General features: G+C 50.6%; 1 protein-coding gene across 5 annotated transcripts in view; it reads left to right on the top strand.

Moving 5' to 3' along the window:
* FOXP4 (forkhead box P4) overlaps positions 1–15608 on the top strand; it is a 138430-nt gene that overhangs the window by 58003 nt on the left and 64819 nt on the right. For all 5 annotated transcript variants that reach the window (XM_037884875.2, XM_037884871.2, XM_043533477.1 and 2 more), the window contains one exon: positions 6955–7044. In XM_037884875.2, coding sequence (XP_037740803.1) covers positions 6955–7044 — 90 coding nt within the window. The remainder of the gene's footprint in view (positions 1–6954; positions 7045–15608) is intronic.

Below are 15608 nucleotides of genomic sequence, written 5' to 3'. Positions count from 1 at the left end.
GGGTTTTGCCAGCCAGTGCCAGTCATCTCCCATTCAATTCTAACCCACCAGCCTCAGCCCTGGCTTTGTGGTGACTTAAATCACACACAAGTGGGCCCTGTGGGCATGGCTCTCGTCACCGAGGTAGGAGGGGGAGCTTGGAGTACAAGTTGCTAGAGTCAGTCAAGTCTGCGGGGTTAGAATGAAACTTTCCTTGGTGGCAGATCCAGTCACTGCAGGGCACCTTGCACTGAAGCAGCTGGGGCTGGTGGAGACAGCATGATGGAGTAGATGGACCCCGGGTCTGGTGCAGCCTGGCCGTCCCTGTGTCGCGTGACCAGCTCAGTGACTCTGAGACATCGGGTGAGTGCACTAACAGTGTGACGCCGGTCTCCACCACCCAGCAGAGTTGGGAGATGCCGTACCCCAGCCTCCTGGTCGTGCCTGCGTGCCGCTGGCTGTCTGATTGAAAAATGCTCGCACCAAAACAAAACTGGTACCAGCCGTCTTAGCAGCAGGTGGTTGGAATGGAAATCTCTCCCCCGACCCCCACGCCTGGCAGATATCTCTGTAACTCTTCTGCTGGTTTTCCTGGCCATCTGGCGGGGGCAGGGGGGTAGGAGAGAAGGGGGTTGCTTCTCTGGGCGAGCTGCAGGGCTGTCATGGGGAGGCCCCTGTGCGAGATTGGAAGGCCATGCCATTTTTTCCTGTAAATCTTGTAATTTCGTGCTTCAGAGCACAACAAAGTGAGAGAGTCAGCAGGGAGTGAATTAAATTGCCCCCTGAGAGCCTGTTCGGGGTGGGCCTGGCTCCTGCATTCCATCCGCCCCTCCTTGCCTCCCTCGGCGTGCGTGTGCCCGCACGTCACGGGCGTCCCCGTCTCCAAGTGGCAGGGGTTTGTCCCGTCTCCCCCGGATCAGCCTGGCTCGGTGCCCTTTGGACACACGGTCTGGCGTTGGCACGAGCCGTATTCTTCTTGTTCAAGTAATTTGCCAGCTTAATAAGCCCATGCAGACTTTTACAGGGTTCCCAAAGCCTCATAAAACCAGGGGCTGTCCCCGCATCTATCCCGCGAACAAAGCTCTCCTTGTCTGGCTCGTGCAGTTAAAAATGGGTATCTTGGAGTCCTCTATTGCTGGCTACAGCAGCATGGTCTCCTTTGGCAACTGGGCTTCCGATCAGCTCAGCCATCACGCTGCGGCATTGCCTTCGCTCAGCTTCTCTCCTTTTTGTGTGTCTGCTTTTTCCTCTCTGTCTCATGCTTAACTTCTAGAGAGCTGTTGGGAAAATAATTCTGCGAGTTTGGAGAGAGAGAGAGAATTCTGGGCAGGCAGCATTACCTAGTGGTTAGATCGGGGCAGGACAGGTAGCTGGCACTCATGGATTCCTCTCTGGACTCTGGCGCTGACCTGCTGTGTGACCTGGAGCAAGCCACTTCCTCCTCACTCCATGCCTCTTCCTGCCCTGATCTTCAAAATGATCTCAAAGCACTTTTTGCCAAGATCAGTTAATTTAGCCTCGCAGCTCCCCCTGTGAGTTCAGTGTTGTCCCCATTGAAAAAGAGGGGAAACTGAGGTCCGGGGGGGGGGAGGCATGTTAATGGATTTGCTTAAGGTTGCACAGTAGGCCAGCAGAGTTGGGGATAAAACCCAAGGTCTCACTCCAAACCGAAATCTGCCCTTCCTCTTACAAAGACACAGTGAAGCGCGGAGGTCCTGGGGCAAAAGTGGCTACAGAATAACCTCACTGTGCGAGACCAGTGAGGGATATAGTCAAAGGTGACGTAGCTGATCTTTACGCATAGTGCCTGTGGGGAGCAGGCTGAGGTACAGCCACGAGGGTGTCCAGGTCTGCTTGTGCCACCGCAAAGAATTGTGCAGTGCTGCCCCGTGCTACATCCGTGCAGGCTTGCTAGTGCCTGATTGTGTGTTCCCGTGCACCTTTGGAGTGCCTCTTGCAGCGGACATGGAATTTCTGCTCCTCACAGGGATGCTGCCAGCTTGAAATCTAGTCCGCTTCAAAAAAGGAATTTTAGAAGTAGCTTCAGGTTCTAAACCTGCCCCCGAATCCTCTGGCCAGTTTTTTCCTTTTCTTTTTCCTTTTTGAGGTTTGATTTTTCTCTGCCTTTTTGCTGTGTGAAAGGCCCACACAAACAACAGAGGAAATTGTCTCCGCGGGGGAAGCTGTAATACTGAGCCTGCACAAACCACTGTCAGATGGGAGGAGTGGAGAATTCAGCATTTATTTTGCAGCTTGTCTGAACACAAAAGTTATATAGGTAGAGGTACAACCCTCCTAGTGTGGACTAATAGTGGTTTAAAGATATCTTAGACTGGAATATCTATCCCCATGTGGGAAAGGGAATCTGCTGTACTGGATTAAGGACCTTGATACTAACTGTCTCCACACAAGCTGTTGCAGTGGTTTAATTTTCGGTAAGAATCATGCCCCTAACTGATCTAGTTACATCAGTACATAATCTGTGCGTAGAGCAGGCCTTATGTGTAGGTAAATAAAAAGAATTTCAGACAGATTTCTAAGTGGATGATAATGCATCTTCTCTCCCTACTGCAGGCTGGCAGGAATTGTGCTCATAATAATAATTTGCAGTAGCCTCGTTCTAGTCTGGGAGTTTGTGCAAAGATCTTTGGGGTTTGATCATCCTGCAGCAGGTTCACGTGTTTGTTTGTTTTGTTTTTTTTCCCCTCCCCTTTCCCCACCAAGTTGTTTCTTTTGAACAAACTGAAAAATTCAGCGTGAAACTGGGCAGAAACTGCCCTGAATTTTCAGGTGGAAACAGTCATTTGGTAGTTTTGCACAAACCCGTCAGCCCAGGGTTCCTTGAGAAAGAAGTTTTGTGAACCCTCTGATCTTGTGTTCACTGGCAGAGGGAGGGGGAATTGTGTTGTTTGTTTGATTAGCTGCCACAAGTTAAAATGCTAGTGATAGTTTAAACACATTAACATTTTTATACAAGAACCTTGGTGCTTCCCTCCGTGCTGTGCTCCCTATAAACATCTGCAAAGCTACCTCTTTATCCACCTTCAAATTCCTCCTCAAAACTCTCTCCCTTGCCGTGATGCCTTGACAATGGCTAGGCTGATGGTGCACTGAGACATCTGTCCATCACGCTGACCAACATTGTCTCATCATTTCCTGGTCCTCCCCCATCTGTCAGGATCCATCTCCTGGTCTCCTGTCTTGTATTATACTTCAATTGGAAGCTCTTTGGAGCAGGGACTGTCTGTTCTGAGTGTACAGGGCTTAGCACATTGGGGTCCTGCCCCATGAGTGGGACTCCCGGGCACTACAGTAATACAAATAATAATGAGTTATCAGGTCAACGTAAAGAATACAGGAGAGGGTAGGGTTTGCCTTGATGTGCTCATGCACGAGAAAACACACTACCTTGTCTTCCCTAGGATTTTACCTTGTGTTTGTTCCACGTACTAACAGGAGGTAAGAAGATACCATCTTTCCTAGTGAAGATGTGCCCTCGGAGGGTTTGTTTTGGGGTTGTTTTTTTCTGATGATGAAAGCTAAAACCAGGTGAATTCTGGGCATGATTTCCTTGTGGTCATTTTGCACTGGCTGCCTACTGTTCTCCTGGTTCCCACCTGCCCTGTGAGTCCCTCTGACGAATTTCTTGCCCCCCGACCTCTGCTTCAGCCTTGAAGCACTCGATTGGTGCCCAGCAGCGCACAAAGGTAGGTGGGTGAATTGTTCATTGTTCTGTAGTCTTGTGTTTTCCAAAATGCTGGGAGTCCATCCGTGCTAGTGGATTGACTTAAGTGTCTAAATACAGTCCTAAGAGACCAATTTTAGCCTCCCCCTCCATGTGTTGTGTTTTGAAGATCTTGGGTTTTTGACTTTCATTGATTTCATGGAGTATAAGCCAGAAGGGACAATTAAATCTAGTCTGGCCTCCTGTATATCCCAGACTATTCAATTCCCCCCTGTTACCCCTGTGTTGAGCCCAATAACTTGGGTTAGACTAAAGCATTTTGGTCTTCAGGAGTCTAAAATGTAAGTGTGCCCCAAATGGAGAATAAGAGAGACTGGGTTGCCACTCTCCAGAGCGGTTGCACGATTCACAAACGCAGCTAAAAACACAGCTTGGCTCCTATCTGCGCTGCAAAACTGACATGTGCTTTTAGCTGTGTTTGGGACACAACTCCTTTTGTTTGCGTCCCTTGATGTGGTATATTCTGACAGGGTAGCTGGAACCGCACCATATCGAGAAGTACTGTACCACAGTGTATTCATGTGTGTGCGCATGTGTTCACTGGAGAATGGTGTCTAAGTATAAAATGACAGGTTTCAGAGTAGCAGCCGTGTTAGTCTGTATCCGCAAAAAGAAAAGGAGGACTTGTGGCACCTTAGAGACTAACCAACGTATTTGAGCATAAGCTTTCGTGAGCTACCGCTCACTTCAACGGATGCATAAAATGATTTTCTTTCTGTGTGTGTAGTAGATGCAACCTGCAATAAGGACCCCCAGCTTCAGTAGCCACTTCGAAATAATCTGAAGATTTGTCTCTTACATCTTACAGTTTGTCTACATGGGGAAATGGACTGGGATAGCTATCGCTTTGGAGGCGGATTAAGCCAAACTGGAAAAGGTGCTGCTGCTCTGGAATAAGAGAGTGCACACAATGAGCTAATCCAGAATAAGGAATGCACTTTCAAGTCACACCCTGCCTTACTGCAGAAATAACTTCCTGGTGTAGACAAGACCTAAATTGGACCCTTGGTTTAAACAGTAGCCAGCTAATCTTTTTGTGATGGTCCATTGGATGGCTGCTTGAGTGGGGTTTAAGTGTTTGTGCGTGTTTGGTCAACACAAGACAAAGATTAAATAGATAATTATGCTGACTGTATGTGTGTGAACATATAATTATACTGTGTATATGCTATATATGTGATGGACAACCTGATTTGCTTGTGTCCTGTGTAATGCGCACACAACAACACAGATTACATTGAAATGGCATATTCATTAATCTAATGACACTGTGTATGTGTAATTATGTAGGTAACTATATTATGTGCCTTACTCCTACCCACATGCATTTGTATATGTAATTACTCCGGGTATATGCAAGGGAGTGTGCTAATCTCTCCCCTTTCGAGTGTAAATCCAGCTGCCCCTCCAAACAGTGTGTACGGTACAGTATATACTGTATAAATGCCTGACGGAAAGTAACTTTGTTCTTTATAGCTGGAAATGTGGAAAATTAACAAGCGGCTCTTTCTTTGGGACACACCCTGCAAGTGCCTCCACGCCTCGGAGCACACAGCCGCCTCTTGGAAGCCAGGGCCTTGATTTACGGCCGTGGCGTTGACAGCTCACTGGAACCCACATGCTGTTTGCAGCACCGCCAAGCTGGGCTATGACCCTCCGACCTCTCCCCCTCCACTCCCCCCTCCTGTCTCTGCGCTGTAATAAAACCCTGTCTTGCAGGCAGGACTACAATGACTTTGTTGTTCAGAAAGGTACCTTCCCCCCCCCCCCCCCCCCCCCAAAAAAAAAAAAAAAAAAAGAAAAAAATCTTTAAAAGCAAAAAATAAGGAACGTATGAGGAAACGGACCTGGGAGCAGTACCACAGGATTGTTTGTGTTAGAATTTATTCCCTTCTCTTTGCCTGCTCTCAGCTCCTGAATGAAACCTCTCTGTCCTGTGCTTCCCTTGCTCTTTTGCACACCCTCTCGGTTTCTTTTGCACGTTTCACCAGCTCTAATGGACGCTTTGGCTCTTCTGCTCATTTGCACGCATGTGTTCTCTTGTGCGCTCCTCGTGCTCACACGCTCGTTCTTCATTGTTGCTTTCTTCCTCGTGCCCAGGTGCACTCGCTTGATTGGGCTTGCCTTCATTTTCACCCACCGTTTCCTCCGCTTGCTTTCACAGCGTGTTTTTGCATTCGCCTTGACTGGCAATCTCACCGACTTGTGCTTTTCTCCAGCACCAGCAAAGCGTTTCATTTTTAGTTAATGCAAGTGACTTAATAAATGTTATTGAAAACAAATCGGTGAATGCTCAGGAAACTAATAACACTTTCCAGGCAGATGCCCATACAATAAACAGATTCATGTGCGATCGCTAGTAAGTACCGCTAAACTCCTCTCCTGCATTGCTGAAAATGATCTGCAGAATGTCCACTCTTTCACTGGTTATTCATTTGGGGTGAAATCCTGCTCTTTACTTTGTCTACTCCTCTGCTCCCCTCCATCCACCTACCAAATGGATTTAGCATCACCACACCCCTGTGAGGTAGGCAAAGATGAGCATGCCCATTCTACAGATGGGGATCTGAGTCACAGACCAGCAAAGTGACTTGCCCAAGGTCACAAAGGGAGAATCTGTGCTATAGCTGAGAATAGAACCTGCCTCTCCTGAGTCCAAGACCATCTTCCTCCTAAGGCAAGCAGAGAAGGCTGGTTCCAACAAGGGAGCTGCTTTCTTTTAGTGCTATTCCTTGCATTATCCATCTCTCTCTCTCTCTCTCATCCAATTAACCTTAAGGGTCTGTCTACACTGCAGTCAGACACCCGCGGCTGGCCCGTGCCAGCTGACTCGGGCTCTGGCTAAGGGGCTATTTAATTGCAGTGTACGCATTCAGGCTAGAGCCTGGCCTCAAGGACCCTGCGCGGTGGGAGGGTCTCAGAGCTCAGGCTCCAGCCCCAGCCTGACCGCCTACGCCGCAATTAAACAGTACCTTAGCACGAGCCCTGAGTGCCCAAGTGAGCAGGCACGGGCCAGCCGCAGGTGTCTGGTTGCAGCATAGACATACCTTAAGGGGCTTCCTGAGACCACTTTGTCCTGCTGGCTGTACCAGTAAGTGGGTCTGTCTCTGGCTGGATGGTGTCTAGGCAGTGAGCACATACACCGGTAGATAAGGCACAAGAAGCTCGAAAAGAGAAGTGATCTCTTCTCCACCACCACCCTCTTATCTTTTCTTTTTTTGTTTTTTCAGGCTCTCCAGGTGGCAAGACAGTTCCTTCTGCAGCAGGCCACGGGGCTGACCTCTCCTAGCAGCAATGAGAACAAGCAGCCCGCAGTCCAGGTGAGGCAGAGAAGCACCTGCACCCAGACCCTTGTGGGAAGCGTTCTCCTAGCCCAAAGAGAACTCCTTCGCTGGGGTTTGGCACAACCTCCAGAAAATCATTTGTGTCCTGGTTGGGCTTCCCAAGATCGCCTCCGCAGCGTAGGAGCATCATTGACTTTCAGCAGGATGGTGCTCCTAAGCGATTGCAGGTGCTTTGGGAAGGCTCATCCAGTCACACACACGCATGCGTGCTCTCATTCTCCCTGCCATAGATTCCATGGCTTAAAATCACCTACAGGAAGGTCTCGGGCTCCATTACGACTCCATAAGATTTTTAACCACTTTGTAGAGTCCCTGTCGAGTCCCTGCCCATCTGCTTTGGGCTTCACCATAAGAGAATTCAATTGGGGAAGTAGGGGACAATGTCTCCGATACTTGGGATACAGGTTAAATTTCAGGAGAGGAGTCTTCCCCCCGCCCCCCTCTCTGATCGCTCTTTTTGGGCTGCTGGTGCCAGACAGTAAATGCTTAGGGGGAGGATTAGGACAGCTATTGCAAATCCATCTAGCCTGTGGCTTCTTCATTTCACCCAAGGAGAAGGTCTCCTGCGTATGTGGGTTCTGGGGGGCGGGATGGCAGATGCGGGACTCTGGTAGTGGGAGGCTGTTTTTCAGTAGGTGCGTATTAATGAGCTGTGTGTAAGGGGCACATGTTTGTGGTGGGAGAGGGTTGCGGGAGCATAATATTAGTGTACGTGGAAGATTTGGGGATGGGGGAGTGTGTGTGAGAGCAACAGAGGTACTCATATATGTCATGGGGCCATATGGAAGGATATGACACTAAGGCCATGTAGCTATCATGGAGAGGCTTACATCGGGGTAGATGTGGGATAAGGGGTGGTTTATTTTATAGTCTGACCCAGAATGACGGGCAAGGTCCAGGAAGGAGGTGGGGTGGGTGGGTGTTGCCAGCTTAGAGAGGGAGATGGGGTTAATGACCTGGCCTTTCACCTCTGCAGATCTGGTTTTAAATCCTGGCTCAGGTCACGAGTGGAGTTGCACTTGGTGGACTCCTGTAAGGCCCCATTTGCCTGCATCATAAATCTCACGATGCATCTTGGCTGCAAAGCAACCAGTGGTCAGGTCAACAGGAGCCTGGATTTGGAATCCCAAGCAGGGGAGGGGGCTGCTCTGGGTCAGGAATGAGGGATGTTGGCACATTTGTGGAGCAAGGGAACAACAGTCGACTTCAGTATCCCCGGCTCAGGCCAGTCCCGTTCATCCCTCTTTTCCTGAGCACTCAATTGATTCACAATTTAAACACGAGGGAACGTGCTGGGACTTACCCCTCTCCCCTCAGAGTGGTCCTGTTGCTCTGTAGCTCTGGACACCGCCCTGGATTTGGCAACCGAGGACCTGGCGAGAGAGATGGAAGCAGACTCCTGGGGAAGCTGGGTGCTGGACCCTGTGGAAGGACTGGGCAAGTTTGTCTCGTATGGCAGTGTGAGGGTGTCCCAGGAGTCTGAGACACCCCACCCATGGGGGAGAGTCCCCTGGAAAGCATTCTTGGGGCCAGCAGGCACATGTGCTGGGGTGAGATGCTAGGACAGCTAGTGCCCGTGGCTCTGGGGCGAAGGGTGATACCCTGGCTCTTCCCAGGAAGGTCGCTGGGGTCACTGGTACTACGAGGTGGGGGGGGGGGGGGGGTTTACTGGCAGTGGGGTTTGAACCTGGGACTTGCCGCACTGAAAGCATGAGCTAAAAGAGTGACTCATGAGATGGTAGCGGTAGTAGGTCTTTATCCTCTTACAGGGACCAGCCGCTAGAGGGAGAGAGATACCAGGGTGCTTTACACTGGCATTGACAGGACACTGCTGAGCAGGAGAACTCGGTGCTGGCAGGAGGAGTAAAATCGCGGCAAGAGGGAAAGAGGGCTGAAGCCTGGCCCCACCCCCTCAATCTCTACAAGGGGGTGACCGTGACCATGGTCATGGACCCCCCCCCCCCCCGCACCCTTTCACAGGCAGTGACCTTCTCTACCCTCAGCCTGATGATGGCAGGTTCCTCCCGCCAAGGGGGTCAGCAAAGGGGGCCTAACTCCAAAAAGAGAAGGAGAGGGGGAGAGAAGCAAGGCCCAAGTGAATGTAAAGTGACAATTTAAACAGCTGTGTGGAGGGGCTCTCCCTTCAGGCTAATTAAATTTATCGGGCGAACAGCAGGTTACCTTATTAGATCCACGTGGGTTTAATTAACAAAGGAAAGTAATTAGCACAAATTCTTTCTGAGCCAGAGGTCCTTCCTATAGCAGGCAGAGCTTTTCTCTGAAGCCCGCTGGAGGTGGGAGGGGGAACCTGGGGCAGGAGGGAGGAAAGAAAGGTCGGTTTCTGCTCACCCAGGTGCCCCAGAGAACGAGATGCTCGGGACAGTTTTGTTGCCGTTTGTTTTCCTCCCCCCGGTCTGGCAACACACGCCTGGAATGGGATTAAATTCATGCCCCCACCTCGCTTTTTATTATTATTTTTCCTTCCTCCCTCCTGTTTTGTGGCCAGCTGTATAATTGCCTCCTGATCTTTTACCCCCGTCTCTCTCTCCGTCAGGTCTGTCTCATTCTCTGCACCGACAGCATTATTGCTGGGGCTGGGCCGGGGGGGGGGTCTTTGAGCAGCTGGGGGTCTCCACCTCCCTTCCCCTCTCTTGGCAAACCTGATATCGAGCACATTACAAATTGAGGGGGTTTGCCTCGCCTCGTGCCTTCGTTCCCCTTGACCTCAGTGTGCTTCGGATCAGGCCTGTGGCATGTTGTGGGTTGGAATAGCTTCTCTGTAAGAGCACTGGAAGTCCCATTCCTTGAAACCTTTTAAATTTTTATTTGGGACAAAGCACTAGGGGAAGGAATCCCACCTTGGCAGGGACGGGAGACTGGGCTGGATGACCTAATGGATCTTTCCCATCTGATTGCTGCAGGCTTGAGACTCCCCAGAAAACCTCCATCCCTTTAGCAGGATAGGATGGAGTCCAGAGCCACTCTGAAACTGGTCTCCATTTTCGTCCCACCTGCCTCAGAGGCGCAGACCCGCTGTAGGGACAACGGACCTGCTGCTGCCTGGCCTTAATGGGTTTGAAAGTGAAGGGGACGAGGGGAAATCACAGCTGCGGTATTAACAGTAATTAGTCAGGGCTTCTCTCGCGCAAGCAGCCAGCTTTTTCCAATAGTGTTTTCAGGAAGGAAATGCAGTCATTCGATGGAAAATATCTTGAAAGAACAAAGACAGTAAGAGTGAAGTCAGATTCCGGTTACATATCTGTGTGTGTGTGTGTGTGTGTGTGTCTATTTCTCCATTTCTCTCTTTCACGTTCTGTTTTCCCTCCTCCTGTTTCTTCTCCCATGGTGTGTCTCTCATTCTGTCACTGCCTGTTTATCTTCCCTTTCACCCTCAGTCCTTCGTGATCTGCTTTCTCTCTTGTTCTCTGTTCCTCCATCCCACCCCGCCCTTTCGCTGCTGTCTGTCCATCCATCTGGCTGGCTTGTTCAGAGTTAAGAGTCCAGCTTTCTGCCCCCCCCCCCCCCCCCCCGCCCCTTTGTCTTGCAAAAGAACTTGTGAAAGTTGTAGGCTGTATGAGTCAGGAATAGCAGCCTGTCTCCCCGCCCCCTCCTTCCCGGCTTGCCCCTGCCCAGCAGCTGGAGGAGGATTTGAAGGAGGGGAGATAGAGGATTAAGCAGACTCCTTTGAAAGGAAGTTTATCTAACGGGGAATGGTGTGGATGAGATTGACCAGGAGGGTTTCTTCAGACTGAAGTGGAGAAGGAGAGAGGCTCTTGTACGGTGAGAGGGCACAGGCGGGGAGCAGGGCTTCTCCACCACCAAATCCAGTGTGGGGGCAGAGAGCATGGAGTGAAAGGGGGAAGCACACCGCTCTTGGAGGGCGCTATGGAATCAGAGGCCGGGGGAGACTTTTGTGAGCGAGGTTCCTAAACAGCCGTCACTTCCATTGACTTCAGTGGGCGATGCAGGTGATCAGCACTTGTTCAGGATTAGGTCCCGGAGGGACCGCTCCTGCAACCCTTGTGTTGTCTCACTTGTCTGGCAGGAGTTAGGCGTGTGGGCTGGCTCCCCAGGCTGCTCTTTGTCTGGCTAGTGGCCTGATCCTGCACTGGGCTGCTGAGCTCGCACTGACTTCCCAGGGAGGTGAGGGCACTCAGACCCGCTCAGCACCGCCCTGTGGAAGCACAGTCGGGTTGGCCATAGAAACTGGTTTCTCCTGCGCGCCTAGTGCAGTGATCTGGTGAGCAGGGCTCTGTTCTGGTGAACACTGCCTGTCCTTTTCACGCAGGGCCCTCTGTCTGTCTAGTTAACACCATTAGGCTGTGACACACAGCGTCGTTTAATAGGGGCCTGGATGAAACAGACTCCGGGGGTTCAGGCTGGCCTGATTTGCGGCTCTCGATTAAATGCAGATAAAAAGCTCCTCTCTTTCAGCTGAGTTTCACTTGGAGATTTTTGGAGTTTGTTCAAAATGAAGGGGACACAATCCCCCATTCAGGCTGAAACCAGTCCCCCAAACCCCCTGCTGGCATCTGAGGCCCTCACTCAGCAGTCCGTCCTGATACAGCAGAGGAATTAAGCATATGCTTGACTTTTTAAGAGCATACTCAAGTCTCGTTGATTTCAGTGGGACTTAAGCACCTGCTTAAATGCTTTGCTGAGTCGGGGTCTATTGGATTTAAATAGAAAAACAGCCTGGAGGTTAGGGTCTGATATCATCTGGCAGGCGGAAATGTCTATTATAATAATACTTAGCTCTTCTATAGCACTTTTCATCAGTCAATCTCAAAGCATATTACAAAGGAGATTGGTACCATCATCCCCATTATACAGATGGGGAAACTGAGGCACGGAGAGGGGGGAAGTGTCCATCTCATCATGCCTTGGATATCATGAAAGGTGGTCACAGATAGATGGATAGATATTTTTTTTTTTTTAGCTGTCTCATTTTTTGGGCACTCTCCCCAACGCAAGACTGACTTTTATTCAGTGGCGCATAGGATACACAGCTCCCAGGGATGCCAGTGAGAGAGGTGGGCGCTCAGCACTTTCTGTGAAACCAGGCCCCAGATCTTAGTTGGGGTGCCCCCATTCTTAGGTGCCCAACGTCAGCTGCCACTCTTGAGAACTTGGGCCTCAGTATGTCAGGATCCGGCCCCTGTTCTAAGGATCCTTGCTGATAGGGGTACATCTGGGGCATCGAGCTGGCTGTGATAGTAAAGATAATGATGCTTATGTGTATTTGAAAAGCAATAAGTAGCTGCTGAGCTTGCTAGGACTCTGTATTTCAAAAGTGGAGCCTTCCGCAATCCTCTTTCCTTCAACATACCCAGAGGTGCAGTCTGAACGTTACAAAAAATTGCTTTGCACCATTAAAACACAACCTCCCCTTTTTCTCCCCTAAAAAGAAATTGCATGTGGGTGGTTACTGTCACTGTAAGTGGTTTCTTCACCCAGCATGGCATGGTTTGTGTCCCTACATTTCCGCCCCCAGGAATTTAATAACGAAACTGCCTGCAGAGCCCCTTGCCCCAGTGCAGGGGCGCTAGATGATGCTGGAAGAATCAGTTCAAGAAGTGTCGATAAAACACCTAATGCACGGTGCTCTCCAGCCTCACTGCGGGTGTGGTGTCACAGGGCTGGTGTTTTCTAATTCTCATGTGTGTTCCCATCTCCATGCCAAGTGAAAGCCTGCCAAGTCTTAGCTTGTTGATCATGAAAGGGGCTGAGTACCTGCAATCCTAGCTGATCTGAATGGGAGTCTCAGGATGGGTCTCATAGCTCCATGGGCAGGTCGCGCTGAATGACCTCTCTAGATCCAGACTCTCCTGAACTCTCTGCCTGGGGTCACCCTCTAGCACTGAGCTTTCCCAGTGAACTGCTACAGCTGTTATGAGGCTGGGGATCAGTCATGGGCTGTTTCGAGCCAAGTCCCTGGTTCAGATGCAGCCCATGTCACCAAGTGGATGAAATTTAACATTTGATGGCTGTTCATTGGCTCTGTGTGGGATGAGTTGGGCGGGGGGGGGGGGGGGGGGTTTCAGTCTATATCCCATTAGGTGTGACTCTGGATCAATGGCTCTCAACGCTTGCGACCCAATGTGACATCCTCAGGGCCATATAGATAGTGTAGATATCGTGTGGATCCGGCCCACATAACATGTAAGAGAGCTACATATGCGGCTCACAATGGTAAATAGGTCGAGAACCACGGCTCTGGATACTGGAAGCCCTTCCGACTTTCTTTTAAAAGTGAGTTTAGTGCTGGTTACCAGAATGATGGACCTGGAGACTAAATCCCTGTTGACCTTTAGAACAGATGTAAGAGAGACACTGACAGCTACCCCCTAGGGTGCCTTCGAAGGGGCGCCCTCTCGAGGTAAGAAAGAGGGTTTGATCCCTATTCCCACTCACTCTTTAGACTGCCAACAAGCGCCAGTTGCGGTGGGAGCAACTTGTGATACGGATGCTGCCTCCTGGGATCTGGCCTGAGACCCACCAACCTCATTTCCCATCAGCTGTCAAACAGCCATTCGGTGGGCACTACTTTGGGTCATTGTCATCGTAGGCCAGTATTGTACCCAAGGCCTGGAAGTGTCAAGCTATATAGCCTGTTTCCAGTCCCTTTTAGAGACTAGGCAGCTGGGATCCCTGTACTGCCACTGTCCCATGCTGCTCTGTGGATGAGTAGAGGCCACGAACATCCAGGCAAAAAGATAGCAATTTCACTCAGGAACCACCCCCCCCCTTCCTGTCAACCTAGAAGCCATAGCATGGATCAGCAGGTGGCCAGCTAGGAGATAACATCCCATCCTGCTCTCTGCCTGCTGGGGGTGGGGGGGGACTCCTGTCCCCTGTGGGACAAGGTCTCTCGGACTAGAAATGTGTCTGTCATGGGAGAGGGAAGAAGGGCGCCGAGGAAGGAGCTGAGGGTTTGGAGCAAACTTGTGGAAATTGCTTTTTCTTTTGTCTGCTGCGGCAGGGAGGGCGCTGGAGCGGAAAAGTGTATTTTGTTGATTTGAAACTTGAGTGAAATGGGTAATGAAGACAGATCAATACCGGCTCCTCCGCGTTCCCTCTTGAGGAGAACTAGTACAGCCCCTTTGAACTCTGCTGGTGTGGCACTGAGATTTTTCCACTTGAACCTGCAGCGCCCAGGTTTTAGGCCCCTTTCTCCAATATCCCCTTCCCTTTGGCTGGCTGGCCTCTGCCAAATAGTGATTCCTAACCAGTGGCTTGGTCCACACCCTGCAGGCTATAGGAATAACACCAGCCCAGGGGCCCAGCTGCTCCAAGGAGAGCAATGGTGTTTGGAGAGCGGATGACCAAGAAGTCACTTCAATTCTGTAAGACTTTGTTGGCCTGACAAGCTAGACAAGCGTTGCCAAAGGGTAAGGAGGGATAGCTCAGTGGTTTGAGCATTGGCCTGCTAAACCCAGGGTTGTGAGTTCAATCCTTGAAGGGGCCATTTAGGGATCTGGGGAAGAAATTGGGGATTGGTCCTGCTTTGAGCAGGGGGCTGGACTAGACCTCCTGAGGTCCCTTCCAACCCTGATATCCTATGAAGGAAGAGAGCGCCCCGCTCAGGTATCTGTCTGAGGGAAATAAGATTCCCACCCCCACCCCAGAGAGACACCTGCCTTTGGGTTTTGATCCTCTGCGTCTGTTTTGTCAGTGGTGCCCATTCTCAAGGCGGGGGCAGCCTGGGCCGTGGTGTGATGCCTTCTCTCCCTGGGGTGTGGCAGATTTTGAAAGGGATCCTCAGCCACAGGAAATGTTCGGATGAGGGGCACTCTCCCCTGCTGTAGGGATACATGAACCATCTTCCTTTTAACTCTTATGGCCTTTCAGCTCAGCGGGGTACTATTAGTTTCTACCTACTGGGGTGCCTGGCACTGGCGAGGATGTGTGCAGGTGAGATCATACAGCATATTCATAGATTTTACACCTGACTGAAACATCGAACTCACCTGTTCTCCTCTGCACAGGTGCATACACTTGCTCACATTCACCCTCATACTTGCTCCTGCCTTCACCTTTGCCCGGAAAGGCTCCCTCGCGCACCACCTCTCCTGGGCGCGCTCCACGGGCTCACCCTGGTTCCGTTCCCAGTTGCCACAGCACCCTGTGAAATCGCTCTCAGCAGTGCAGAGAGAGCACTAAATGTGTGTAAAACACAACCAGAAAAAGGAAGGCTGGTGCAGTGGCTAGGGCACTACCCTGGGACTGAGGAGACCTGGGTTCAACTCCCTGCTCTGCCCATGTGAGCTTGGGTCACTCACGTAGTCTCTCTGGCCCAGATTTTTTTTTTAAAAGGTATTTAGGGGTTGTGGCACTCAGCGTTGCAATGCCTAAGTCTCATTTTAAAAAGTGATTTGGGCACTTAAGGGCCTAAACCCCATTAACTCTCAATGGGATTGTTGTCTCGTAAATGCTTAAACCCCTTTGGAAAGTGAGATTTAGGTTCCTAAATCAGTTAGGCCTTGCAATGCTGAGCGCAGCAACACCTACATACCTTGGGGATCTGAGGCCAGATTTTC

The sequence above is a fragment of the Chelonia mydas genome, chromosome 21, assembly GCF_015237465.2.
Source record: "Chelonia mydas isolate rCheMyd1 chromosome 21, rCheMyd1.pri.v2, whole genome shotgun sequence".
NCBI classification, from domain to species: Eukaryota; Metazoa; Chordata; order Testudines; family Cheloniidae; genus Chelonia; species Chelonia mydas.
Note: the sequence above shows the minus strand (reverse complement) of the source record. Positions and strands in the feature narration are given on the sequence as shown.